Here is a 26,406-nt window from a genome sequence, read left to right on the forward strand (position 1 = left end):
TACTATTCACGTAAATAGTATCTTCCTTTGTAAAAAGCACTTCTAGTAATTGCCATGGTAAAGGGTAAGTACTATTCAATTTTTTGTTTTTTTCACAAATTTGTTTACCTAAACAATTAATTTGGATAATATTTTCGGATGAGATTTTGTGATAAAATATTCGGATAAGATTTCAAATTTCAAATAAATTTTTGTTTCAAATTTCAGATAAATTTCATATAAATTTCATCTGCATTTCAAATTTCAGATAAATTTCATTTGAATTTCAACTTTTCATTTGAATTTCAAATTTCAGATAAATTTCATCTGAATTTCAAATTTCGGATAAGATTTTCACCCTACAAAATTGCGCCACATGTCAAAGGAATTTCAAATTTTAGATAAATTTCATTTGAATTTCACATTTCAAATAAATTTCATATGAATTTCAAATTTCGGATAAGATTTTCACCCTATAAAATTGCGCCACGTGTCATGTTTATCGGCCTAAATTTTTCTATAAAACTAAGGCTCAGCTCACAAACCTCTCACACTACATCTTCTAAAAAATTTCGTTTCTCAGATTTTAGATTTCAGATTCCATATTCCATTCTCAATGGCAGACATGGAGGAGGTCTTGGAGAGGCAAGAACGAGAAATAACAGAAAGAAGGCGTAGACGAGCTGCAAGCAAAAGAGTGCAGAGAGAACTAGATCAGCTAATTGTCATGGCTGTGGGTTTGCTTGATGAAGAAAACCAGAGCAGTCGTGGTTCACATGAAGGCCGTGCACCGAATGTTGACAGACATGGGCATTCTCGGGGGTAAGAATCTTATGGAAGATTATTTTATCCCAACTTCTCTGTACTCTGATGTTCATTTTCGAGGGCGATATAGAATGCAACAACATTTGTTCAACAAAGTCATGCATGATATTTGCAATTATGATGAATACTTTGTTCAAAAGAGAAATTGTGTTGATGTTTTGGGACTGCTTCCCGAACAAAAGTTCACAGCTGCTATACAAATGTTGGCGTATGGTGCATCTGCTGATCAAGTGGATGAGATTGCCTGGATGGGGAAGTCCACTGCTTTGGAGTGTTTGGTTAGATTTTGTGATGCAATCGAAACTCTGTACACCAGAGACTACCTGCGCAGACCTATGCCCAGGGACATGCAACGACTTCTACAGAAAGCCGAAGGTAGAGGCTTTCCAGGAATGATTGGTAGCATCAACTGCATGCACTGGCAATGGAAGAATTGTCCAACTGTTTGGCAAGGCGATTATGGGAATCGGAAAGGCCAAAAAAGCATCATCCTTGAAGCCGTTGCAGGATTCGATACATGGGTTTGGCATGCCTTCTTCGGAGTTGCTGGATCTCAAAATGACTTGAACGTCCTAGGTCAATCCCCGGTGTTCAACGATGTTTTGAAAGGAGAAGCCCCGCAAATCACCTATCAAGTCAACAATACCGTCTATCAGACTGGGTATTATCTAGCTGACGGCATCTACCCGAGGTGGACAACATTTGTGAAAACACTTCCGCATCCCTAAACCCAGAAGCAAAAATTGTTTGCCTTATATAAGGAGAAATACAGAAAAGATGTGGAGAGATGCTTTGGTATCCTCCAAGCTCGGTGGGCGATCATTAGGGGTGCGGCATGTATGTTTGATGAGGAGGTGTTAAGGAGCATAATGATGACATGCATCATCCTCCATAACATGATTGTGGAGGATTAGTATGATTACGAGGCTAAAGAGGTGTACGAACCGGATCCCATGAACACGGCCTTGACAAGAATTTATGAAAAACCCATAGAGCAAAATGGAGAACCATTGGAGCATGAACCTTTGGTTAGAGATGGTCGTTTCATGAACCGTATGATCGATCGATATACGGAGATCCAATTGTCGTATATTCATGAACGCCATCAAATTGACTTAATGGAGCATTTATGGGCGGTGAAAGGCAATGACGGTGAATGAAGTGAAGTGAAGATGTTTTTTAAGATTTTAATGTTTATGTTTTATGTTTGGTTTTTTTATGCTTTGGTTGTGGTTTGTTTGTTTTTATATTTTTAATGCTTTGGTTGTGGTTAGTTTTTTATGAATGGAATGATTTGAATAAAAAGGAATTTTATTTAATAGTTTCTTTGGTAACTCAAAGAAAACCAATACTACTAATAAAATAAAATACATGAATTACAACTAATTTTTAAAACAAAACATTAAAATACAATGAAATGAAAAGGCAAGCAAACTAACTTAAGGGTTTCCATCATTTAACCAATCCGTGTTGCTAGGTCCATCATCACGAAAAAGTCTTCGTCTCATAATAGCCTTTTGTTCTAGCTTCCAAAATTGTTTTGTTTCAGGAGACATATGGCTTGTGTGGGAGCAAATTTCCTCCCACGAGAATATTCGATTGAGATTCCTCTTCCTTCGTCGCCGTCTCCTTCTCCCTGCAAAATAGATCGGAGTAAAAGGACTGTTCGGTTCACAATTGTATATCATTTTGTACCCTTTTAGCTTATGATTTAGTTATGCTTTGAGTTAACCTTGTGCTTTTAACCTCTTTTGTGTTTTGTCATTTAGTTCATTGAGCTCTAGGTATCACTTGAGGCATTTGAAGTAAAATGGTGAAAACAATGTGTAAAAACTGAAGACTGAGTTACAAATTCATTTCGGACATATCTTTTTCATCTAAGCTTGGATTGGGCCAATTCACGTGTGCTTGGAAAGAACACATTCTGAACCTCAAGATAGACAGCTCAAAGTCGACATTTGATTAATCCAAGCCCAATCCGTGAGCCCATCAAAATACACATCATGCTGACTTGCAGATGAGCTCATTGCTTGCTTGGTCATGATGAGCTAGGCATGAGCTATTGTTTCTGGTTGGAAGCTTGGTCATGCTGACATGAAGATGAGATATTGGTTTCTGGTGGGATTAGTTGGAGAAGTGCAGTAGCCATACAAGAAAAGAATTTGATTTTCAATTACAAGTGTTGTATGCATTAGCCATATTGAATTCATATTTATCACTCCCTTCTCCCTATAAATACCTCTTCCATTCCTCATTCAAAGGTGTGCAAAAATCCTGGGATTCACAACCCTACAAACCACTCCATCCATCCTCCAACACTCCCATCATTCTCCAAACACATTCATAAATTACCTTTGAACACTCCCACAACCCCAAACACTCCAGCAATCAACCTAAAGCTCTAAACAACCTCAAATCACCAAAACTGTCCCAACAAGCCTCTCTTCCATTTCCCTACGAATTTCATCTTTCTCAGCCATCACCACTCACTCAAATTCATCCCAAATCACCTCCATATCCTTCATACATCCTTCTACAAGTGGGGAAACTCTTGGAGAAGCATTAGACGTGGAGAAGCCCTTTGAGAAGCATTGGACACCACAAGAACTTCATAAATTGGTTTTTCTACTCTTGTTGCATTCATTATGTTTTCTCATTTATGTTCAAGTCTCTTTTCCATTATGAGTAGCTAAATCCATAACTAGGGCTTCGATGTAACCTAACATGAATATTTTGGGTTTATAAATTTCAAGTTTCAAGTTTGATTCATGATTCATGTTCTTATTCATTTTGCCTACCTGCCTATATGCTGATCGGAATGCCTAGCTACCATTTGGATTTGTATATCTTGGTTTGAATTAAGAGTAGACACCATATTTTAATTCGAATTGAACTATGAATAGGAAGAGTGTGTATGAGAATTCGACAATCTGGATTAGATATATACTTGGTTGTTTAAAATGTTCTTTTATGCTTAATGGATTCCTAATGCTTAATTTAGGTTAGACAACAGATGATCAAATTAGGGAATTAGGAATACAAGGTTAGGACCAGACACCATGGCTTAATCATACATTAGCTAGAATCAATCTTTGAATCTGAATTAGACTTGTCACTTAAATCCTTATAACCCATAATTGAATTGTTATGGTGAATCGAATGCCCTAGCCTCCAAATCTGTTTCTAAACCTTCAAAACTACCCTTGTTGCACTTGTTTACTTGTATTATTTGCAATTTCAGTTTGTTCATTTCTTTCTATAATCACAAGCATTCTCACTTCAAAGTCTAATTTAATCTTGCTGCATTTGTTTTCAAACTCACTCTTGCTTTAAATTCTGTTTTAGACTTAACTTCCTACTTCTTGAATTTGGTAATCTAAGTACATAACTAATTTTAACTTCTCAGTCCTTGTGGGTATGACCTCGTACTTGTCTTGCTATACTACTAATTGGCACGTACACTTGCGAGTTAATAATATTAACAACAAAATTTTGGCACCGTTGCCGGGGACTGAATGAAAGTTCTTCCCTGGTTATGTGCCCAAGGTTACCCTATTCTTTTTAGTGTTTCTAATTAATCTAATTTTCTGTTTCAGGTAGTTTATGTCTAACAGGCCATTCCTTGAACAAGTGAGGTCTTCGTTCCAACGTTCGAGATCTTTAAACGCAAGACCATCGTTGCAACCCAATCGAGTGATCTCTGGAATTCAGAATCATCTAGAAAGGGAGTTGTCAATTGCAAAAGAGCAAGCTCTTGCTACATTTACAAGTCTTGCTCTCCACACTGAACTTCTTGGTTCTTCACCTTCAAATTCGGAACCAAGTTCAGACCAAGAAGAAGAAGAAATGATGGTTGCCATTGAGTTCATGGGAGACCTTGATATCCCAACAATTCCAGCATCCCCTTCAAGCATTTTGCTGCCCACTATAGCTCGAAACTATGAGCTTAAATCTTCTCATCTTAATATGTTACCTTCCTTTTATGGTTTACCTAATGAAGATCCATTAACTCATATAAAGGATATTTTTAATGTTGTGAGTTCTTTTCCCTTGACAGGTGTGACAGAAGATCAACTTCGAATGAGAGTGTTTCCATACACTTTAAAGGATAAGGCGAAGTATTGGTTGAATTCTTTGAAGCTTGGTTCACTCACTACATGGGCTGCCATTCAAAAGAAGTTCCTAGAAAAATACTTCTTCACACAAAAGACCGACATGTTTAGGGATAAGATCTTGTTATTTGCACAGCAAGATGATGAATCGTTTTGTGAAGCATGGGAGAGATTCAATGGGCTGCTTAATCAATGTCCTCATCATGGGATTCCATTGAAGCTTCAAATGTGTATGTTTTATAAAGGACTAACCCCTTCTAGTCATAATATCGTCACAAATTTTGCAGGTGGTTCTTATAAGACCAAGAATCCCGGGCCAGCTTAGTTACTGGGGTTGGTCCAAACTGCTTCAATTTTTTTTGTACCACGAACTACGGACAGTCTGAGTCAAGGCGATCATGTGTGGTGGCGGTCCGCTCATTCCTCACATCTACTGTGATGGTAAGTTGTACTTCTTTGATCTGCTATAGCCTTTCTGAAACTTTGTTGTGTCTCTGATTGACTTCCATCTTCTGCTTATAGAGAATAACATCTGCAAGAAGCTCGATCTCGACCCGAACATGTCCAAGGTTCAGCAAGCTCTGAACATCTCTGTCTGGTTTAGTGAATGGCGCTGGTTACTGAGCGAACATCGGAAGGAGGTCGATGGTCTGCCTCCTACTGAAGATGTTGAAAGATAGAAGCTGCATGGCTCGGACCTAAGTGATCTGCTAGCTGAGCAGGAGGAGTCCTCGATCGAGCTCCTTGAGGAGAGGAAGGCTAGCAGTAGTCGCAGTCTCACGATCAAGGAATACGTCTCCACAGCAAAAGCAGCCGAGACCTTCTTCTGCCACAAGCAAGTCTTCCTCAAGGAGGGTCTCGTCTGCTGAGAAGGTCCTTATGGGAGTTGCTCCTGCCTCGTCTGCTTGGATCAAGCACCTCGTCAGCGTGAACAGTAAGCATGTCAATAGCATACAGGAGATTCGGGATATTCTACTCAAGTCTCCGGCCGAACTGCCCAAAACCCGTGATCTGCCTTATAAAGAGGCTGCATAGAAGCAGGGTTTGGGTCACCTGCACTGATTCGGGGATCAAACTGAGAGGATTGTGCCTCTGTTTAGCAGTCACGACTCGTCTGCAAAGCCACTAACAGTCAAGCGCGAAGCTAACTCAATGTTGCAAGTTGTAGCCAAGAGAGGTAAAGAGTCGTCTACTCGAGCAAAAGTCCTTCAGTTGCGCAAACTACTGATCTGGGAGTCGGTGAGAGCTCTGCTGGTCAAGTTTGACACTCATGTTGAAGCCACGGAGGCATCCAAGCATGAAATTGCTGCTAATGCATACAAGCTGGGATACTTGGACTGCAAGAACGGTGCTCCTCCTTGTTGCCCTCTCGAACATGAGGATGGTGAGCAACTCTATCTTGACTTGCCCCCTACTTAAAGTGAGCAGATCAATGCTGTGGATGTAGAAGCAGTTGAAGAGCAGGTAGCTGATGAAGCTGCAACGGAGGAAGACGACGCCAAAGGTGGCGCGGCTGATGAGGTTAGGGCAGATGCAGAGGTGGAGGCAGCTGAGGCTGCAGAGCAGTAGGTGTCGGTTGAGCAGAATGAGGCTCATTTCTTGTTGAACTCGGCTGGTTGGCGGCTTTGCTATGGAATTTTCAGTTATCTTTCAAACTTCAATTCTCATTGTATCTTGTAAGTGTATGCCCGGAGACATAGCGCTTGAAAGAGGCTCAATTGAGTTTGTACTCGGGAAGTAGCTTGCTTACGATGGAGGTAAGGCTTGTCGCTTGTGTACGTATGTCGGGGACATAACGCTCGAAAGAGACTCCATGAAGTTTGTACTCGAGAAGTAGCTTGCCTTTAGTGGAGGTAAGGCTTGTCACCTGTGGGCGTATGTTAAGGACATAGCGTTCGAAAAAGGCTCCATTGAGTTTGTACTCGAGAAGTAGCTTGCCTGCAATGGAGGTAAGGCTTGTCGCCTGCGGGCATATGTCGGGGACATAGCACTCGAAAAAGGCTCCATGAAGTTTGTACTCGAGAAGTAGCTTGCCTTCAGTGGAGGTAAGGCTTGTCGCCTGCGGGCATATGTCGGGGACATAGCGCTCGAAAAAGGCTCCATGAAGTTTGTGCTCGAGAAGTAGCTTGCCTTCAGTGGAGGTAAGGCTTGTCGTTTGTGAGCGTATGTCGGGGACATAACGCTCAAAAAAGGCTCTATTGAGTTTGTACTCGAGAAGTAGCTTGTCTGCAATGGAGATAAGGCTTATTGCTTGCGGGCGTATGTCGAGGACATAACGCTCGAAAAAGGGGCTTCATTGAGTTTGTACTTGAGAAGCAGCTTGTCTGCAATGGAGGTAAGGGAGGCTCGTCACCTACTTGGAGTCGAGCTGGTAAGCTGCAAGTCGAACAATGACCTTCTTGTTGTAGTAAAATGTCAGCTGCTGCTGGTAGGTTGCCACTTGAACAATGGCCTTTTCTCGTTCTTCTTCGAGCAGATCAAGGTTGACTTTCATCTGCTTGCAGTTTTGGTCAAGACTGCCTACCTCAATGCTCTTGGAAGGGACTGTGATGTGTGGGGGATGATTTCTTCTGTCCCATAGGCTAGAGAAAATGGTGTCTCGCCGGTTGATCTCCTTTTGGTTGTGCGATAAGCCCACAGGACTCCTGGTAGCTCGTCTACTCATTTTCCTTCTGAGCCTTCCAGTCTTTTCTTCAGGCAGTCCAGCACGATCTTGTTGGATGCCTCTGCTTGGCCATTGCCTTGCAGGTATCTGGGGGTTGACAGGTGCTGTTTGATGCTATACTTCGCAAGGAATGCGGTGATCTGCCTGCCCACGAACTGTGTACCATTGTCAGTGACTATCAACTGCGGGCATCCGAATTGGCGGATGATGTTCTTCCAGATAAATTGTTCGACATTAGCTTCCTTGGTAGAGGATAAAGCCTCGGCCTCGATCCATTTGGTGAAGTAATCTGTGGCGACGATCATCATCTCCTTGTTGGCAGGTGCTATCGGCATAGGTCCCACCAGGTCAATGCCCCACTGCATGAACGGCCATGGACTGTTCTGTGGATGGTATTCCTCAGTTGGCAAGCCAGGGATTGGCTTATATCGTTGGCATCGATCACATCTTCGAGCATACTCCGTGGAGTCTTGGTGCATGTTAGGCCAGAAATAGCCTATGCTGAGAGCCTTCTGGGCAAGCGATCTGCCCCCAGCGTGATTTCCACATTCGCTGTCGTGTATTTTGCAGAGAACCTCGAGCGTCTGCGGGTACTTGATGCAAGTAAGATGAGGGCCGGAGTATGATCTGCAAACAAGCATGTCGCCTTTCATGTAGTATCTCGGAGCCTTCTATTTGACTTTTCTGGCCTTGGACTTGTCCTTGGGTAAGTTTTCATTAACTAGGTAGTCAATGATGGGGTCTTGCCAGCTAGGATCCTCGTCGATCTGCATCAGGTTTGGCTGCTCTGCCTCTTCTATGCTTGGCTGGTCAAGGTGCTCGACAGGGATAGAGCGTCTGAATTGGGTATCAAGCGCTGATCCTAAGCTTGCCAGTGCATCTGCATGCCCGTTCTCTGCTCGAGGCACTTGTTGGATGGTGAAGGTAGGAAATGCCTTCAATAGCTCCTGGACTTTGTCAAGATACAAGATCATCCTTGGGTGCTTCGCCATGTATTTTCCTAAGGCTTGATTTGTGATCAACTGGGAATCTGAGTAGATGGCCATCTTCTTGATTGATAGCTCCTTCTCTAAGCGCAAGCCAGCGAGCAATGCCTCGTATTCTGCCTCGTTGTTTGAGGCTGGGAAGCCAAGCGTGATAGCTTGCTCCAACAGGGTTCCATCCGGGGTGATGATGACGACGCCTGCTCCAGCTCCTTTTTGGTTCGACACTTCGTCTACGCGCAACTGCCACATGTCTTTGGGTTGGTCAAGTTTAGCGGAGGTCTTGTCTGCTCTCGAACTTTCCTTTTTTTTTTTCTTTTTTTTTTGCTGACCAGCTTCTCTTCTTCAGCCAATGACGTGAATTATGCGACAAAGTCTGCTAAAGCCTGGGCTTTTATTGCAGTTTTCAGCCGGTAGAGGAGGTCGTATTGGCTTAGCTCTATATCCCACTTCATGAGTTGTTGAGACGCGTTAGGGCTGTGGAGGATTGACCTCAAAGGAAAGTCGATCATGACGATAACTCGGTGAGCTTGGTAGTTGGGTCGCAACTTTCTCGCGGAAACTACAAGGGCCAAAATGAGCTTTTCCAATTTTGGGTAGCGAGTCTCTGCATCAAGAAGGGCTTTTGACGTGTAGAATACCGGATGTTGGGCCCCCAGTTCTTCTCGGATGAGAGTTGAGCTGATGGCCGAGTTGGACACTGCCAGGTACACGAACAAGTCTACACCAGGAACTGGCTTCGAGAGCAGGGGAGGTGAAGTGAGGTAAGTCTTTAGATTATGGAAAGCTTCTTCGCACTCCTCGTCCCATTTATCTCTTTGCCCCTTCTTCAAAGCTTTGAAGAATGGTCTGCACTTGTTGGTAGATCTCGAGAGGAATCGATTGAGGACCGCTGCTCTGCCCGTCAGACTTTGTATTTCCTTTACTGTTGAAGGTGACTTCATCTCGAGAATGGCCTTGATTTGGCGTGGGTGCGCCTCGATACCTTGTTGAGTTACTAGGTATCCCAGGAATCGGCCGGACGATACACCGAACGTGCATTTACTTGGATTCAACTTCATGCGATACTGGAGGAGCAGGCTGAACGCCTCAGTGAGGTTCTTGATGTGGTCTGCTCGCTTAGGGGCTTTGACCAGCATGTCGTCCACGTAGACTTCCATGGTTTTGTCGATTTGTTCCTTGAAAATTTTATTCATGAGCCTTTGGTAGGTTGCTCCGGCGTTCTTCAGCCCAAAAGGCATGACCTTGTAGCAGTAGGTCCCTCTCTCTATGATGAAAGAAGTCTTCGCCTTGTCATCCTCGTACATTAGGATTTGATTATAGCCGGAGTAGGCGTCCATGAAACTGAGCAACTGATTGCCGGAAGTTGAATCCACGAGCTGGTCGATTCTCGGCAATGGGAAGTTGTCTTTAGGGCAAGCTTTGTTGAGGTTGGTGTAATCGACTCAAACTCTCCATTTGCCTTTTTCTTGTTTCGCCACCAGTACAACGTTGGCCAGCCATTTTGAGCAGGAGACCTCTTCAATGAAGCCGGTAGCTAGAAGCTTATCGATCTCGGCTTCGATGATCGTAACTCGCTCGGGAGCGAAGTTGCGTCTCTTCTGCACCACGGGTTTGCTGGCGGGGTTGACATGGAGTCGGTGGCAGATGATGTTCGGGTTGATGTCAGGCATGTCAGATGGCGACCACGCGAACATGTCTTTGTTCTTCTAGAGGAAGGTGGTCAGCTCCACCTTCTCGTCTAGGCTTAGGTGCGAGCCGATCCGCACTTTTTTGTCTGGCTGGTCAGGATCGAGGGGTACTAACTCAACGTCTTCCTCAGGCTTCCAACCTTCTTCAAGGGAGCCTTACGGGCGGATTCCCTCGTCTCGATCCTTCTCATTTGGATTCTAGCGCGAGCCGATCTGTGCTTCTTTGTCTGGCGGGCCAGGATCAGGGGGTACTAACTCAACGTCATCCTCAAGCTTCCAACCCTTTTCAGGGGAGTCTTCCGAGCAGATTCCCTCGCCTTGATCCTGGCTCCTTAATTGCTATTGTGAGGTAGCAACTCCCTTCCCATTCGGGCTTGCTTGTCTACTGGGCGTGTTTCCTGCCACGTCAGTAGCTTGCATTACTGGTGTGAACTGCAACTTCCTGCTCTTCTTGAGCCCTTGGGCTGTGCATCTCCTTGCCATGGCTTGGTCACTGTTGATCTGCCCGATCCAGCTACCAAGGATGGGGTAGCGAATCTTCTGGTGTAGAGCAGATGTGATGGGTTCGATCTTGTTGATCCACGATCTGCCTAAGATTCCGTTGTAGGGAGAGATCTCGTCGATGACCATGAAGGTTTGCGAGCAGACCACCGAGGGTGAGTGGACGTCAAGGTCGATTGTCCCAACAGTGATTGACGTGGCCCCATTGAAGCTGGTGAGCGATCTGGCAAGTTTGCTGATCTTGGGCTCCAATCCCATCTGTTGGATAACAGATAGTTGCAGGATATTGGCTGCGCTGCCCTCGTCCACGTGAACTCGCTCGATCACAGCTTGTTCAATTTGGATGCAGATTACTAGGGTGTCATTATGTGGTAGATCAAGCCCGATCAAGTCCTTCTTCTGAAAGCCGATGACGGGTGTATCTGCAATGACTAGTACACACGTTGTGACTTGGGAAATGTAAGTCACCTACGCGATCTTTCTCTTGCGCTCCTTGGTGGTCAGCCTAGACTCCTGGGAATCAGCTAGAATGGTGTTGATTCGTTTGACCTTTTGGGAAGGTTCCTTGGCAGCTGCATCGCGATCCTCGATTTGCTGGATGGCCTTCTTTGCGACGAATTCTGTGCAGTGGCTGTCTCTGACCAGCTCCTCGAGGTGCCTTTTCCAAGCATTGCAGTTGCTGTTGTAATGACCATGTTCCCCATGGAATGCGCAGTAGTTACTAGTGTCCCTCCTAGATGGGTCTCCTATCAGGGGTGGTGGCATTCTCACCCATGGCTTGTCCTTCACTTGTGCCAGGATCTGGTGGATCGAGATAGTGAACTCAGTGAAGGTTTCTATTTCCGAGCCTCCCTCTTGGGGGCGCGATCTGCGCTTGTCTCGGGCTTTGTGTTCGAACTTGTTGTTCTTTTGGCATGCCTGCCCTGTCGGGTGATCAGCTTGCTTGCTGGCCTTCTTCGCCTCGATACGGTCATCGTCCCAAAGTGTGTAGCGCTCTGCCGTCGCAAAGACCTCTGCCAAGGTTTGGCTTGGAGTTATGGCCAGCTTGCTGTATAGCTCGTGTTCGGTTGGCAAGCCTTTCTTGAAAGCTGAGGACGCAACTTGGTCATTGCATCCTATGATGTTCGCCTTCCCAGCCTTGAATCGTCTGCGATAGTCTCGAAGAGACTCGTCTGGTTTCTTGCGCAGGTTGAACAAGTGGTCTTGTAGGAGGTGTACTCCTTTGTGAAGATGAGGGCGAACTCCTTGAAGTTGCCTATCGACGCGGACGGTAGAGTGTGGAACCAGTCTTGAGCTGCTCCTCGCAAAGTCATCGCGAACACTTTGCACATCAGGGCGTCATCTGCCTTGTACAGGATCATGGCACTCTTGAAGTGCCTCAAATGGCTCTCAGGGTCTGAGTCTACCTTGAACGGAGTGATGGATGACGTTGTGAACCGCTTCGGCGGTGCATCTCGTTCCACCTCGTCTGCAAAGGGTGACCAGTCGACTCGATCAATTTCCTTGTACAGGGCCTCCTCCGTGCTTCCTTTAAGTTGGAGAAAGTTGGAGACTTTGGAGTCAGTCATTCACTAACTTCTCGACATCTTCTGCCCGCAGGGCTAGTGGTTCGGGTCGACGTCTTCGGTGCCTCGAGCGCTGCTGGTTAACTTCCTCCTCAGCTTCCAAGGGTCGATCCCCTTGGTTGCGCTGCCTGTGGGGCAGATTAGGAGATTGAGCTTGTGAGGAGTCCTCTATGGCTTGTTGCCGTGTATTGGTTCTCAAGCGGGCTGGTGAGCGTCGATCGTTGCGCTCGTCATGCGATTGTTCACGAACTCGAGCTCCTTGTGTGCCCAGCCTAGAATGGATACTTCCTTGTGGGCCCAAGCGAGCGTGGACATTGGACTGTGGGCCCAGCTCTCACGTACAATGGTCCTTGGACCTAACCTCGAACGGATCGACCGGCTCAGAGTGCGACTTGCAGATGTCTGCGTAGCCGATCTCGTTCTCTCCCCTGCTCGTTCGCCCTTGTCTGACCAGCTTGGGATCTCTCGAACTGCTCGTTGGCATGCTCATGCGTCCTCCTCTCCTCGTCACGAGGGCCAAGGTTAGGGCCTTGGTTCAAGTTGATCTGCCTGAGTAGCTCGCCAATCAGGTTGTTTTGATCGTCGACTCTTTGTGTGAGTTGATCAACCCGTGAGTTAAGGTCCACCTGACCAAAGGCATGCATCAGGCCCAATGGCATATGGGCTAGTGCTCCATTAGACGCGTACACAGGTGCATACGTCAAGTGTGGTGGCAGAGGAGGGAGAGAATGGATTTGCTCCAAGACTGGGGTAGCGTCGAAGTAGCCGTGGGGCTGTGCAGCAAGTCCGGCAGTTGAGTGGTGTGGCTGCTGTTGTGCTACAACGGCAGGATGGCGCGGCAGAGCAACTCCAGCAGTCAACGCTTGAGGCTGCAAGGCTGTGCAGGTCACAGGACCATGTGGCGGCTGTTCTGCAATTCCAGCAGCTATCTGCGGTGGCTATTCTGCAATTCCGGCAGTTGGGGGTGACTGCAAAGCACTAGGAGGCGGTCGCAATGTGTTGGCAGCCATGGTTCCGTGAGGTTGCAATGAGGTTTCAACCACGAAACCATGAGACGGGCCCGTCGTGGTGGTATTACTCTTCGTACGTCTTGTATCGACCATGGTTGATTAGAAAAAAGTGTGGAAAATGGATTTGGAGCACGCTTTGAGTATTATTTCGCGCTCTCAATGAAAGCACCAATTTGTGGGAGCAAATTTCCTCCCACGAGAATATTTGATTGAGATTCCTCTTCCTTCGTCGCCGTCTCCTTCTCCATACAAAATAGATCGGAGTAAAAGGACCACACCCGGGGGGTGTTGGCCATCCAATGCCTAAGTTAGGTTGGGTGTTTCAAGGAAAATCGGGTGGTTGGAGCCGTGTGTGGAGCCGGAGCCTTGTGTGAGAGAGAGAAGGAGTATGGTGGCTAGGGTTTGTGAGAGATAATTTCTGCAGAGTTTTAGTAGGAATTTAGATGTACCTTAACCCTTGTGCGTAGCCAAGTATTTATAGGAGCCTCAGAGGCTAGGGTTTCAGAGGAATAATTCTGTAGATGGAAAGGAATTATTCCTCCCCGATTAGGTGAGATTTGATTAATTAGGGATTTGATTTATTTGATTTAAATCAAATCCCTAATTGGGGTAGGAATCAAATCAATCCCAATTTTAATTAGGTAACTCCCAATTCAATTGGGTAACCCCCAATTAAATTGAGTAACTCCCAATTAGGTCAAATAATCCTCAAATAGAAGGAATTATTTGACCTAGGGTGATTTAATTCAGCTCCCACAACTTGTATCTATGGCCATGGTTTCCCGATCCTTCTTGTCTTCGTTTTCTTTGTGTAGATATTCCCTTTGTTTGCGTACATACTGCCTTTCTTTAGCAAATTCTATTTGCATTGCCCTATCATCTTCTTGGGCTTTCCTGTCTATTTCAATTCTCAAGGCGCTTTGCCTTGCAATTTCCTCCGAAAATTTGGAGGCATTACTTGTAGAATTATTTACTCTCTTTGCCTTCACCGCCTTCCTCCCAATTGGCCTCGGCTCCCTTTGAATGGGTGAGTCTTCACTCATAGGGGATTCCATAGGCGAATCCGAAGCTTGTGAATCATGGAGTGACGTCTCGTTTAACACCACCGGTGGAGCCGTTGGAATAATGTTAAATCTCTTACAATGCTTCACCACCTCCCAACATTGGGTATGGTTGAAAGTTTTTTTCCCTTGTCCAGTAGCACCATACCACATTTGAGCTTGCACAATCTATATATAAAAAAAAATTGAATATGCAAGGAACATAAAAAAAATATTAGTAATGCAAAAAAGATTAACATATTAATGAAAATCCAAGAAATATTAACAAAATATAGAGAATGTAACAAACATTTAAATAAATATTAGAAATACAAGAAATATTAACAAAATATAAAAAGTGCAAGAAACATTTAAATAAATATGGAAATACAAGAAATATTAACAAAATATACAAATTGCAAGAAACATTTAAATTAAAATTAATAGGACATTAAAATTAATAAAATGAAAATTACAAATAATTTACCTCCTCGCTGAGATTTTCCCCGCTTCTTTGGTTATCCCTCGCTTTTGTGAGGGCATCTCTCCATTTCCCCAATTCTTTGTTGAGAATTTTCCACCGACTAGACAATGCCATTTCCGTACGGGTGGAACCCGATCTTTCAACAAATTCGTGATGAATTTTTTTCCACATTTGACTGAATTTCATCTCATTATCCGATATGGGATCATGACTAATTTGGACCCAACACTCACACAACAAGACATCTTTCATGATGCTCCATGCCCCTCCGATTTCTTGAGAAAAAGCCATAATGATACAGAAAAATTAAACTTGAAAGTGAAAAAAATATTGAGTAGAAAGTGAATAATAGTTGGAGAAGGAGAAGATGTATGAGGATTTGTTGTTAAAAGTGAAGAGTTGGGATTGGTATTTATAGAAAAAAAAAATCAGTATTTTTTGGGTATTTTTTTAAATTTTTTCCGAATTTTTTTCATAATTTTTTGCCTTGAAAAATGCCAAGCTGTTGGATTGGATAACAAAAGGAATCGGAAGGACCAGAACAAGCCACGTGGCGTAGATCCGTTGGGGGAAAGGTGACGCGCACGCAGTTGACGTCATGCTGGCGTCAGCAATGGGGTAAAAAAATTTGAATCGCGGCTGCTAACGTCACGCTGGCGTCAGCCACGCCTTCGGGCTCCTACTCGGGCTCCCCCTGCCTTCGGGCTAGCCCAGGCTCGTGGACCCCACGTATTGCCCGAGCCAGCCTTTGTTGCTGGAACTTCATTTTGGGCTCTTGCCCGCCCCCCCCCCCCCCCAGCCCGAGCCCTAGAACGCTGCTGGAAGTGGCCTCAGAGTTTGGGAAAGGACCAATAAAACATCTTCTTTTGTTTTTTAGGACAAACTAGATAAAACCCGTAGGGTCATTTTCAAGTTCACACCTAATTTTAGAGACATTTATGAATACATACTCAAACTCCTAGAAACCTTACAAATTGCCCCCCTCTGTTACCTAAACTGTTAGTGAGTTTGTTAAATGCTAACGTGTCAAAAGTGGGACCCTGTTTTTGATGACGTGGACTTCCACGTGGACCAAAAATTAATAAAAATTAATTTACTGTTTAAATTATTTTAATATGTATATATATATCGGTTTGAGTGAATTTCTTTTCATTCGTTAACCTATGAATTTCAGGTTGTTCTTCTTTAAACATTGTTTCAAGGTCATCTATTTCCCTTTTAGTGAGAACCGACACTTGAGGACCCTTTCCTTTGTCTGACAATTTTACTTCTGACAATTTCTTTGCCAGGATGTCAACAAAATTTTCATCTTCTAACAATGTTCTTCCCATCTTAAAATTTTTATTATCTAAAGAGGGAGGTGGTTTGAAGATAGCGCCAATAAATTTCCCACAGCTAGTAAAGAGGATATGGGCGCCGTTATTCAGCAGAATAATTACACCAACCTATTTCTGCAGTCTCTAGGAAAGCAAGTCACTAGGATTGAAACGTCTGTTTATGCAAAGGAACAGAAATCCGACCCCGGTCCTTCAGAAACAAAAAAGACCAAGGAAATGAGTAGTCAAGTGTTCTTCAAACCACCTCCCTCTTTAGATAATAAAAATTTTAAGATGGGAAGAACATTGTCAGAAGATGAAAATTTTGTTGACATCCTGGCAAAGAAATTGTCAGAAGTAAAATTGTCAGACAAAGGAAAGGGTCCTCAAGTGTCGGTTCTCACTAAAGGGGAAATAGATGACCTTGAAACAATGTTTAAAGAAGAACAACCTGAAATTAATAGGTTAACGAATGAAAAGAAATTCACTCAAACTGCAAAGACAAAAAATTACTACCCCAGACCCATGCCAGTAGATTTACAGTTTGAGGAAGATAGAATGTGGAGTTCTGCTCAGTATGACGGAAGCTCCATAGTTGAATGGAATATTGATGGTCTGACAGAATATCAGATCATTAATGCAATGAAACATATGATGATGTACGCTACAGCCTCTAAGATCAAAGGAAATGGAGATAAGAGGGTGGTTGAAGCTATCATCGCAGACTTTGTCGGTCAATTAAAAGGATGGTGGGATTTCCACCTAAGCGAGTCGGCAAGAACCCAAATCCTAAACGCTCAGGTGGCCATTGGTCAGCGGAATGTACAGGATCCAGCAACTGGGTTAATCAAGAGTGAAAACATTTACCAGGAAGGTGCGGTAAATTCACTGATTTACACAATTACTCTACATTTTGTAGGAACTACAGAATTACAGCACGACAGGTCTAGAGAACTCTTAATGAATCTTAAGTGTTCGACCTTATCCCATTTTAGGTGGTATAAGGACGTGTTTTACTCTAAGGTATTCACTAGGCAAGACTGTAATGCTGACTTTTGGAAAGAGAAATTTCTTTCAGGATTACCACTTTTATTCGCTGAAAAGGTTAGGAATAGAATTAAAGAGAAAAATGGTGGTGTCATTCCGTATGGGTCTTACACCTATGGGGAATTGTCCTCTGAAATTTGCGCAGAAGGATTAGCTCTTTGCACAGGTATGAAATTAAGAAAACAGCTTGATAAGCAAAAGGCCCTAGGCAGAAAAGAATTAGGTGACTTTTGTGAACAATTTGGTTTTCAACCAATAAACATATTCACATAAAACATACAAGAAGGGAAAGAAATTTGGGGGGCGTAAGACTAAGAAATAAGAGAAATATGAATCTAAGTCTGAACCCAAGAAGCCATACAGAACTTTTAGAAAAAAGAAATACGCAGGAGAAACTAGCAAAAAGGCTAGTAAAGGGAAGAAAGGAGCGGTCCCAACATGCTGTAAGTGTGGAAAAGTTGGACATTATAAATCTGAGTGCAAAATGAAAGATAAAATCAGTAACTTAAGCATTAGTGAAGACCTTAAGCAACAACTTTGCCAAATAATGCTTAATTCATCTGGTTCTGAGCAAGATAGTGATGACGAACTAGCCCAACTAGAAAATGAAGAATTGTTTGAGTCTGATACTGAAACTAGCTCAGATAGTGAGGAAGAGTGCGCCTGTCAATTTAAAGATCTTAGAATATGTGTCTTAACGAAAGAAGAAAGTCTGATAGTAGACTTAATTGATAAAATAGAAGATCTAGAGAAAAAGAGAGAAGCTTTGGAAAGTTATATCTCGTTAGCTAGAACAGGACCAAGTAGTCCCCAACCGGCCATAACCAATGTAAGACAACCAGTTGAAAACTGTAGCTTTAAAACTACAGTAAACAGGATGAATGATAAAATTCATAAGAAAGAACCTACACTCAACGACCTCCAGTGCGAAGTCCATGATGTGAAAGAAGAACTTAGAGAGTTGAAAAATAGGGTTAGAGTTTTAGAACTCTATCGTCCTTTTTCAGAAAAAGATACAGAAGAAAAATCTGAGCAATTAGAGTTCGAAAATCTAATGGAGGAATTTCAAGAAAAAATAGAACCTGTAACAAGAGAAGCCCTACAGGAAGAACAGGTTAATACTATGAAATTCGTTAATAGCATAGATAAAGTGATAGCACAGAAATGGTATGCAATGATAACTATTGTGATTAATAAAACCTACAAGTTTACAGTTGAAGGGCTGATAGATACTGGAGCCGATCTTAACTGTGTAAATGAAGGCGTTGTACCTACAAGGTATTTTCAGAAAACTACCCAGGTCCTAGACACAGCAGTCAATAGTCAAAAAATGGGAATTCAGTTTAAATTATCTAATGTTGCTGTGCTTAATCAGGGTATTTGTTTTGAAACCCCTTTTGTCTTGGTGAAAGGTTTAAACCAGTCCCTGATATTAGGAACCCCCTTCATTAATATGCTTTATCCTTTTTCTGTTTCTGAAGAAGGAATAAGAACTGAGATAGAAGGTCAACCTATAGTTTTTAGGTTTTCTCAACCACCCAAGCATAAGTATATTAATGAAATTCAAGAAAAGATAAAGAAGAAAGAGAATTATCTATATAATCCGAAAGAAGAAATGCAGTACAAAAGAATAGAAGAACAACTGCAAGACAGTAAGGTGAAAGAAAAAATAGAAGAAGTCCAAAAGATGTTTGAAAGTCAAGTTTGTGCTGAAATACCCAATGCTTTTTGGAATAGGGAAAAACACATAGTTGAATGGCCTTATGAGCCTAATTTTGATGAAAAGAAAATCCCAACCAAAGCTAGGCCAATTCAAATGAATGCTAGGCTAATGGAAATTTGTAAATCTGAAATTCAAGATTTATTGAGAAAGAAGTTAACTAGGAAAAGCTCATCTCCCTGGAGCTGCTCTGCCTTTTACGTAGAAAATGCAGCAGAATTAGAAAGAGGAGTACCTAGATTGGTGATAAATTACAAACCTCTGAATAAAGCCTTAAAATGGGTTAGATATCCAATTCCTAATAAAAACGACCTTTTGGATAGATTGAATAAGGCAGTAATTTTTTTGACATTTGATATGAAATCAGGATATTGGCAAATTCAAATCGCAGAAAAAGATAGGTACAAAACAGCCTTTAATGTTCCCTTTGGACATTACGAATGGAATGTTTTACCTTTTGGATTGAAAAACGCACCTTTTATCTGAGTTTCAAAATATTATGAATGATATATTTAATCCTTACACTGCCTTCACCATTGTTTATATTGATGATGTTTTGGTTTATTCTAATTCTTTAGAACAACACTTTAAACATCTGAATATCTTCTTGAAAGTTGTGAAGCATGCAGGGTTAGTGGTTTCGGCAAAGAAAATGAAATTATTTTCTTCAAAGATTCGGTTTTCGAGACACAATATTAGTAAGGGACTAATAGTTCCGATTGATCGAGCAATATCCTTTGCTGAAAAGTTCCCTGATGAAATAAGGGACAAGCAACAGTTACAAAGGTTCTTAGGAAGTCTCAATTACATAAAGGATTTTTATAAAGATTTGGCTCAAGATTCAAAATTGTTATACCAAAGGTTGAAAAAGAACCCAATCCCCTGGTCTGAAGAACACACTAAAGCTGTTAGGAGGTTGAAAATTAAAGTCAAAGAACTTCCTTGCTTAGCCTTAGCCAACCCCGAAGCCTTTAAAATAGTAGAAACAGATGCTTCAGAAATCGGGTATGGAGGAATCCTAAAACAGAAGGTCAATGGTTCAGAACAATTGGTTAGATTCACTTATGGAGTTTGGAAACCAGCTCAAAAGAATTATTCTACTGTTAAGAAAGAAATGCTAGCCATTGTCCATGCTGTTTCTAAATTCGAAAGTGATCTTTTAAATAAAAAATTCTTGATAAGAGTGGATTGCAAGGCTGCGAAAGACATTTTGTTCAAAGATGTAAAAAATTTAGCATCAAAACATATTTTTGCAAGATGGCAAGGAATACTTTCTACTTTCGATTTTGATATTGAATTTATTAAATGTGAAACTAACACACTCCTTGATTTCTTAACTCGGGAATTCTTGCAGGGTACGAACCAGAAGTTCTGGACAAATGACTCCCAGTAAGAGCTCTTCAGCCCTTACTAGGTCATCCCTGTCTGATCCAAAGCCTTTGATGACTTCTTCTCCATATAATAAGGGTAAGGAGAAACAAATTGCTGAAAATCCATTCCGTGAGTATATGAATATGTCTGTAGCAATCATTGAAATGAATGATCAGGACAAACACCCGAATTTTCTAGTTGAAAAATATTTAAGGGATAGCCTTCCTCCCTTAAATAAGCCCCGTCTATTCTATGAAACTCTTCTAATTGAAACTAAATCTGTTAATATAGTTCATCGTCATAGAGGTGAAAATACCAACACTATAGCATTCTCCAAAATCCAAATTCTAAATGTTATTTCCTTGGAAGAATGAGGTCCTAGCCCTAAAAGGGCCAAAAGATTTATCCATCCTGAAATTAGGCCATATTCATATAATTTCTGGGATTATAAAAAAGCATGGGAATATGTCTTATGTTTTCAAAATCAAAACTATTCTCATACTTGGTTTATCCAATTTAAGCTTCGAGCTCTGAAAGAACTCCCTAATTGGTTCAAGAGCTTTTTCCTTATTTGGGGTCCTACTATGGAATACCTTCCTCCTGAAATTAAGGAGTCTTTTCAAATGAAATTTTGTAAATGGAATAAGAATCATCCTGATCAGAGGACTTTGTTTATGTGGTTCTGTTTGTGCCTAACAAATCACGGTCGTAAAAATGACCGAAGGGGTTCCCTCTCGGCCCTAGCACCTATTCATAAAATGGAACGTAGCGTTTTGTCTTCCCAGAGGCAAAGGAAAAGCGGCGAAGGCATAATCATCTCGGCCTCGACCGAGGCATTGCAGGTCGAGGCCGAAGGACGAAAAGGACACGGCCAAAGATATTAGAAACAGATCGCCACGCGGCAGCCGGGGCCCACACTTCATTTAATGAAGTAACGCCTCTGACTAGCAAACCCATTGGCTGCAAAGAGGCATTTAATGCACGAGGGAAGAGGGGAAGTGACTAACGTCAGGATTTGGCAACAGAAATCAGAGTGGTTAAGCGCAGACATTCTTACAAAAGATTCTTACAGCTTGAGAGATTAGGTTACCAGCTATCAGAGCGTTAAATGCGTCTCCACGGCCAGAGGCGCAGAACCCACGATCAGGGCGGCGGCCGAGATTTACCAGGATTTATGGAGTCACACCACCATGCTTCACGATCCCAAATGTCAATTGGACTACCCACTTGTTCTGATCAGGCTCCACTGTTGCGTCGATTTAGCTGCACCAAAATGGATTCAGCTGCATCCTCAACTTGTGATACTCGCAAGTGCACGAGCCGTTCGGTAGTATAACATATGTAAGTGCGAGGTCGATTCCACAGGGATTGGTGATTGAATAATCCAATTCAGTTTTCCTACACAAAACAGAAGAACAAGAAAGAAAATAAATAAAAGAAGAAAGAAAGAAAAGAAAATAACTCAAGTAGATAAGTTCCCAAGTTCAATTAGATTAACGGATTGATTCTAGCTAAAGTATGATTAAGCCATGGTGTTTGGTCCTAACCTTGTGTTCCTAATTCCCTAATTTGATCATTTGTTGTATAACCTAAAATTAAGCATTAGGAACCCATTAAGCATAGAAGAATATTTTAAACAACCAAGTATGTATCTAATCCCTGTTGTCAAATGTCCATACATACTCTTCCTATCCATAGTTCAATTCGAATTAAAGCATGGTGTCTACTCTTAATTCAAACCAAGATAGCTAACATGCAAGCCTAAATGGTGATCGATCATTCAAACTAGCATATTAACTTATAAGCATAATGAATAAGAACAAAAACCATAATTGAAACTTGGAAACTAATCCCCTTGGGGTGTGTTTTGAAGCTTGAAGACTTCTCTATTTATAGGGCTAAGAGTGAGGAACATCATGATGAATTTCAACACCACCATTCCTCTTTTAATACAATCCATAACTCCCACATCATCTTGTCTATGTTAGTGTGGTTGGAATCAATCCCATCCCATACTTCTTTTGCTGCACCTCAAGCTTTCTTCACATGGGATTTCAAAGGTGTTCAATTGTGGCTGCCTTTTTCTGCCAACCCATGTGGGTTTTCTTTTGGTTGCTGGAAATAAAAGATTCTTCTGAACCAGGCTTGGTGTAGGAAGGCCTGAGGTTTCAATATGTATCCAATGGGGCTCAACTTTGGATATGTCATAATAGACACCCATTGGAACAACTTGTATGAAGAATATATTCCCATCTGGACAATACAAGTGTATGTTTTGGGCCTTGCAATTTTACTGCCGAAAATAGACTGGAATTGACTTCATTGCAGTCAGCTTGTGGGTTTGTTTTGGGCTTGATCTTCCCTCCTAAAAAATCTGAAAAAATCTGGATCTTCAAACCCTTTGAATTATCTTTCCAAGAATATGCAGCCCAGCTCAAGGAAAAATCGGAAAGCCCTTCAAATGTCATTTTTGGCCCAGTAACGCAGATGCTGCCGAATTTGACCTTAAGTTGCCAAAACTTGTATAACTTTCTCTAGAAGACTCAGAATCATGAACCGTAAAATTCTCCAGAAACTAGACTTCCGTATCTTTCCAATGATGTATGGCTCGTTATTTGGTTCTTCTTGAGCAAGTACAGTCCAATTCATGAAGTTGACTGATCTGCAAACACCATTTTGAGCCAACTTGTCTCCAAAATGCATTTAATGAGTTTCAAGCTTATTACACTGAAACAAACACAAAACTTATTAAAAGCACAAGTTTAACTCAAAAACATAACCAAATCATAAGTTAGAAGGATACAAAATGATATGTAATTATGCACCGATCATCCACCACGCAGATTTTCAGCCTCGATTACTCCTCCAAGAGCTCTTCCTATAAATACCAAGCTCAAGCTACATTCAAAGGGTTCAAACACCAAACCAAAAGCCTCCCACGGAGCAAATTATATTTTCCTGTAATGCACTTTCAATACCTTTACTTGCTTTCCTAGGAGTAGTGTTAGATTATAAGGAAAATCCATTCATCAATATATCATACGTCCCTTGATTTTCAAGGCGCCGGAGCACCATCTCTGTTACTCTCTCATTCACCCCATATATCATACGACCGTCGCTCCCTGAGCAACGCGCCGGAGCACCGCCCCAAAACCCACCTTCAACACCACCATTAAACGGCCTTGTAGCTCAGGCCGTGAACCTGACGGCCGAGATCAGTTCCTCTCTCGGCCACAATCGTTTGATTAGAAGTCGAACTCAAACAGGCGCACCACTTAACCATTTCATCCACATCACCATCTCGACGCACAGTAGACTGTGCTGGCACGCCCGCACACAACCGCACCGCATCCAAAAGAAGGACGTCACGTGTTAACGCATATCCCCTCAGCCCGGAGCTCCAGGCCGTGAGATTTGCGCAGCCGACAGGTTCATGATAATGTATGAACTACCTTGGATATTAAAATGGGAATATGTTATCTCGGATGACGTTGATGAAGAATGGACTTATATTCCTAACTTAGTCCGAAGTATCTTAATTCGTTGGTGGGAAAAATTCACTAGAGATCACTTAGTTCCTGCCAGGATTACCCCAACGATTATTCCCTCTTTTGAACCTGTTGCTGCTCAGCCTTTGGCCACTTCTTCTGCCAGTCTAAGTGTTTCACAAAGGCTACAAATGTTGATAGATCAGCCAGGCTCTTCTTCATCAAAAGAAGATTTGAAAAAGAAAGTCCTTAAGATCTTGGATCTAGATGATGAGTCGATGGCATCAGCTTCTGCCACTCAACCTGAAGAAGAGGTGGACCCTTTTGCTAATGAAGACATGCTTGACCACTTTCATCCGGATCTCTATGGTGGGCCTCAGTAATATTTTGTCTGATAAGAAGACAATTTGTACTTACTGTAATTTTCGATAAAGCTGTTTACTTTTGCTTTTCCTCTGGTAAAAGCAAGATGCTCCTGCTTTTACTTTCCTTTTGTAAAAGTTTGCCTTTTTCTTCTTTGTCCGTTTGCATGAAAGTTCAGCTAGAATCATCAAAGTGAAGATGCCGCTCTACTGTAGGCTGCTTTGTGACCTTCTGTCTCTAATTGACACGTTGACAGCCCGGAGGCTTTAAATGGAGGACTCCTCCTTAGTTGGGAACACCGAAAAAGATCGCCTCTGAAGCAAAAGTAAACTTTGTATTTTGAGTGTTTTGGAGTGTTGTGAGTGTTTTCAAGTGCTGCTTTTGCGAAGCTTCTGTTAAGCACTACTGCTTTCCCTGCTTCTATGTAAGTTTGCTAAATATTAAGGATATTACGTTTGATATCGTTTTTAATTTCGCTATATTCTTATCCTTGGTTTTGGCTTTGTATGTTTGAATTCCTTATAATAATTTTGTTTATTCTCTACGTCTCCACACTACCTTCCGCACGTAAGCTTAACATTGATTGAAATTTTTTGCTCTTAAGAGTGTATCTCTCTCTCTCTCTCTCTCTCTCTCTCTCTCTCTCTCTCTCTCTCTCTCAGAACCCAGAACCATCCCAGCTTGCAAAATACCCAGAACCATCCCAGCCATAACCCCACGCTAATTGAATTTGCAGACCCAATTGCCTCTAAGGCTTGGTTCGAGACCAAGCTATAAAATCCCAAATCCAAATACGTAAAATTATGTGATAAATTCAACAGCGAAACAACTCCAAAAGTCCCAATATTCTTTCTCCTTTTGAGCAAAACCTTGGACAATTTGGGACACCCCTTTGCCAAAGCGTAAAGACCTTCGTCCCCAGCATTATCAAAGATCAATACTTCATCAAATTGGTATGAAATTTCATGTGGAGTTTTCAAAATGAGGTTGATTACCTCAATTTTGGGGCATGTTTGGGCCAAGAATGCGAGGTCGATGTCAGTGATGAACTTTGATGTTTCGAATGTGACTAAATTTGGGAATCTGGGTAAGACTTGGAGAGAGAGAGAGAGAGAGAGAGAGAGAGAGAGAGAGAGAGAGAGAGAGAGAGAAGGGGGTTGGGGGTGCTGTGAGGAAGATGATGGCTGCGACGGAGAGGGGCTAGGAAGGGGTGGGCAAGGCAAAGTCGTGGTGAGGTTGGCTGGGTTGGTGTCTGCCGCGCAAATCTCACGGCCTGGAGTTCCGGGCCGAGGGGATGTGCGTTAACACGGGGTTTCCTGCTTTTGGGTGCGGTGCGGTTGTGCGCGGGCATGCCAGCACGGTTTACCGTGCGTTGATGTTTCGATGAGTTTTGGATGGATGAATGGTGCGCCTGTTTGATCTGTCTTCCTAGTCAAACGATTGCAGCCGAGAGAGGAACTGGTCTCGGCTGTTAGGTTCACGGCCTGAACTACAAGGCCGTCGAGTGATGGTGTTGGTGGTGGATTTTGGGCGGTGCTCCGGCACGCTGGTCAGGGAGCGATGGTCGTGTGATATATGGGGTGAGTGAACGAACAACAAGGATGGTGCTCCGGCGCCTTGAAAATCATGGGTCGTATGATATATTGATGAATGGATTCTGCTTACAATCTAACACTACTCCTAGGAAAGCAAGTAAAGATATTGAAAGTGCATTACAGAAAAAAATAAGTTGCTCCGTGGGAGGCTTGTTTTGGTGTTTGAACCCTTTGAATGTAGCTCGAGTATTGTATTTATAGGAAGAGTCCCTGGATGAGTAATCGAGGCTGAATTTGCGCATAGTGGAGTCTGATTAGCGCAAGTGGGCAATCCAATCGACATTTGGGATCGTGAAGTATGGTAATGAGACCCCAGAAATCCTGGTGAATCTCGGCCGCCGCGCTCAATCGTGGGTTTTGAACCTCTGGCCGTGGAGACGCATTTATTGCCTGGATAGCTGGTGAACCAACATCTCAAGCTGTCAGAATCCTTGTGAGAATGTCCACGTCTAATCACTCTGATCTTCATCACCAAATCCTGACTTCAGTCAGTTCCCACCTTCCCTCATGCATTAAATGCTACTTTGTGGCCAATGGGTTTTGCTGCATTAAACAGGCACTACTTCATTAAATGAAGCCTGGGACCTTGTTGTCACGTGATGATCTGACTTTAATCCCTTTGGCCGTGACCTTGCTCTACCTCGGCCTCGG

At 42.7% G+C, this 26,406-nt stretch overlaps 2 protein-coding genes and 1 non-coding gene across 3 annotated transcripts; 1 reads left to right on the top strand and 2 right to left on the bottom strand.

Annotated features, from left to right (window-relative positions):
* The first annotated feature begins 604 nt into the window (after positions 1-604).
* Positions 605-1,532, top strand: LOC110752270 (uncharacterized). The gene is made up of 2 exons (XM_088248555.1): positions 605-801; positions 947-1,532. The coding sequence occupies exons 1-2, from the start codon at positions 605-607 to the stop codon at positions 1,530-1,532; spliced, it is 783 nt and encodes a 260-aa protein (XP_088104681.1).
* A 3,487-nt stretch (positions 1,533-5,019) lies between these two features.
* LOC148296532 (small nucleolar RNA R71) lies at positions 5,020-5,126 on the bottom strand. The gene has a single exon (XR_015834189.1). It is a non-coding gene; the product is annotated as a small nucleolar RNA R71 (small nucleolar RNA).
* A 5,468-nt stretch (positions 5,127-10,594) lies between these two features.
* Positions 10,595-12,324, bottom strand: LOC110752269 (uncharacterized). Its single transcript, XM_021952883.2, has 3 exons — positions 12,110-12,324; positions 11,245-12,050; positions 10,595-11,178 (listed from the first exon to the last, which is right to left on the bottom strand). The coding sequence occupies exons 1-3, from the start codon at positions 12,322-12,324 to the stop codon at positions 10,595-10,597; spliced, it is 1,605 nt and encodes a 534-aa protein (XP_021808575.2).
* Positions 12,325-26,406: the final 14,082 nt, after the last annotated feature.

The sequence above is a fragment of the Prunus avium genome, chromosome 2, assembly GCF_965620075.1.
Source record: "Prunus avium chromosome 2, drPruAviu1.hap1.1, whole genome shotgun sequence".
NCBI lineage: Eukaryota > Viridiplantae > Streptophyta > Magnoliopsida > Rosales > Rosaceae > Prunus > Prunus avium.

Excerpts from the sequence above, each read along its gene's own strand:
- LOC110752270 (XM_088248555.1), top strand. The coding sequence starts at position 605 with ATGGAGGAGGTCTTGGAGAGGCAAGAACGAGAAATAACAGAAAGAAGG. Across the intron at positions 802-946 it reads AGACATGGGCATTCTCGGGG|AAATTGTGTTGATGTTTTGG; the intron begins GTAAGAATCTTA and ends TGTTCAAAAGAG.
- LOC110752269 (XM_021952883.2), bottom strand. The coding sequence starts at position 12,324 with ATGACTGACTCCAAAGTCTCCAACTTTCTCCAACTTAAAGGAAGCACG. Across the intron at positions 12,051-12,109 it reads TTCAAGAGTGCCATGATCCT|CTCAAGACTGGTTCCACACT; the intron begins GTACAAGGCAGA and ends TGCGAGGAGCAG. Across the intron at positions 11,179-11,244 it reads TAGGCTGACCACCAAGGAGC|ATACACCCGTCATCGGCTTT; the intron begins GCAAGAGAAAGA and ends TAGTCATTGCAG.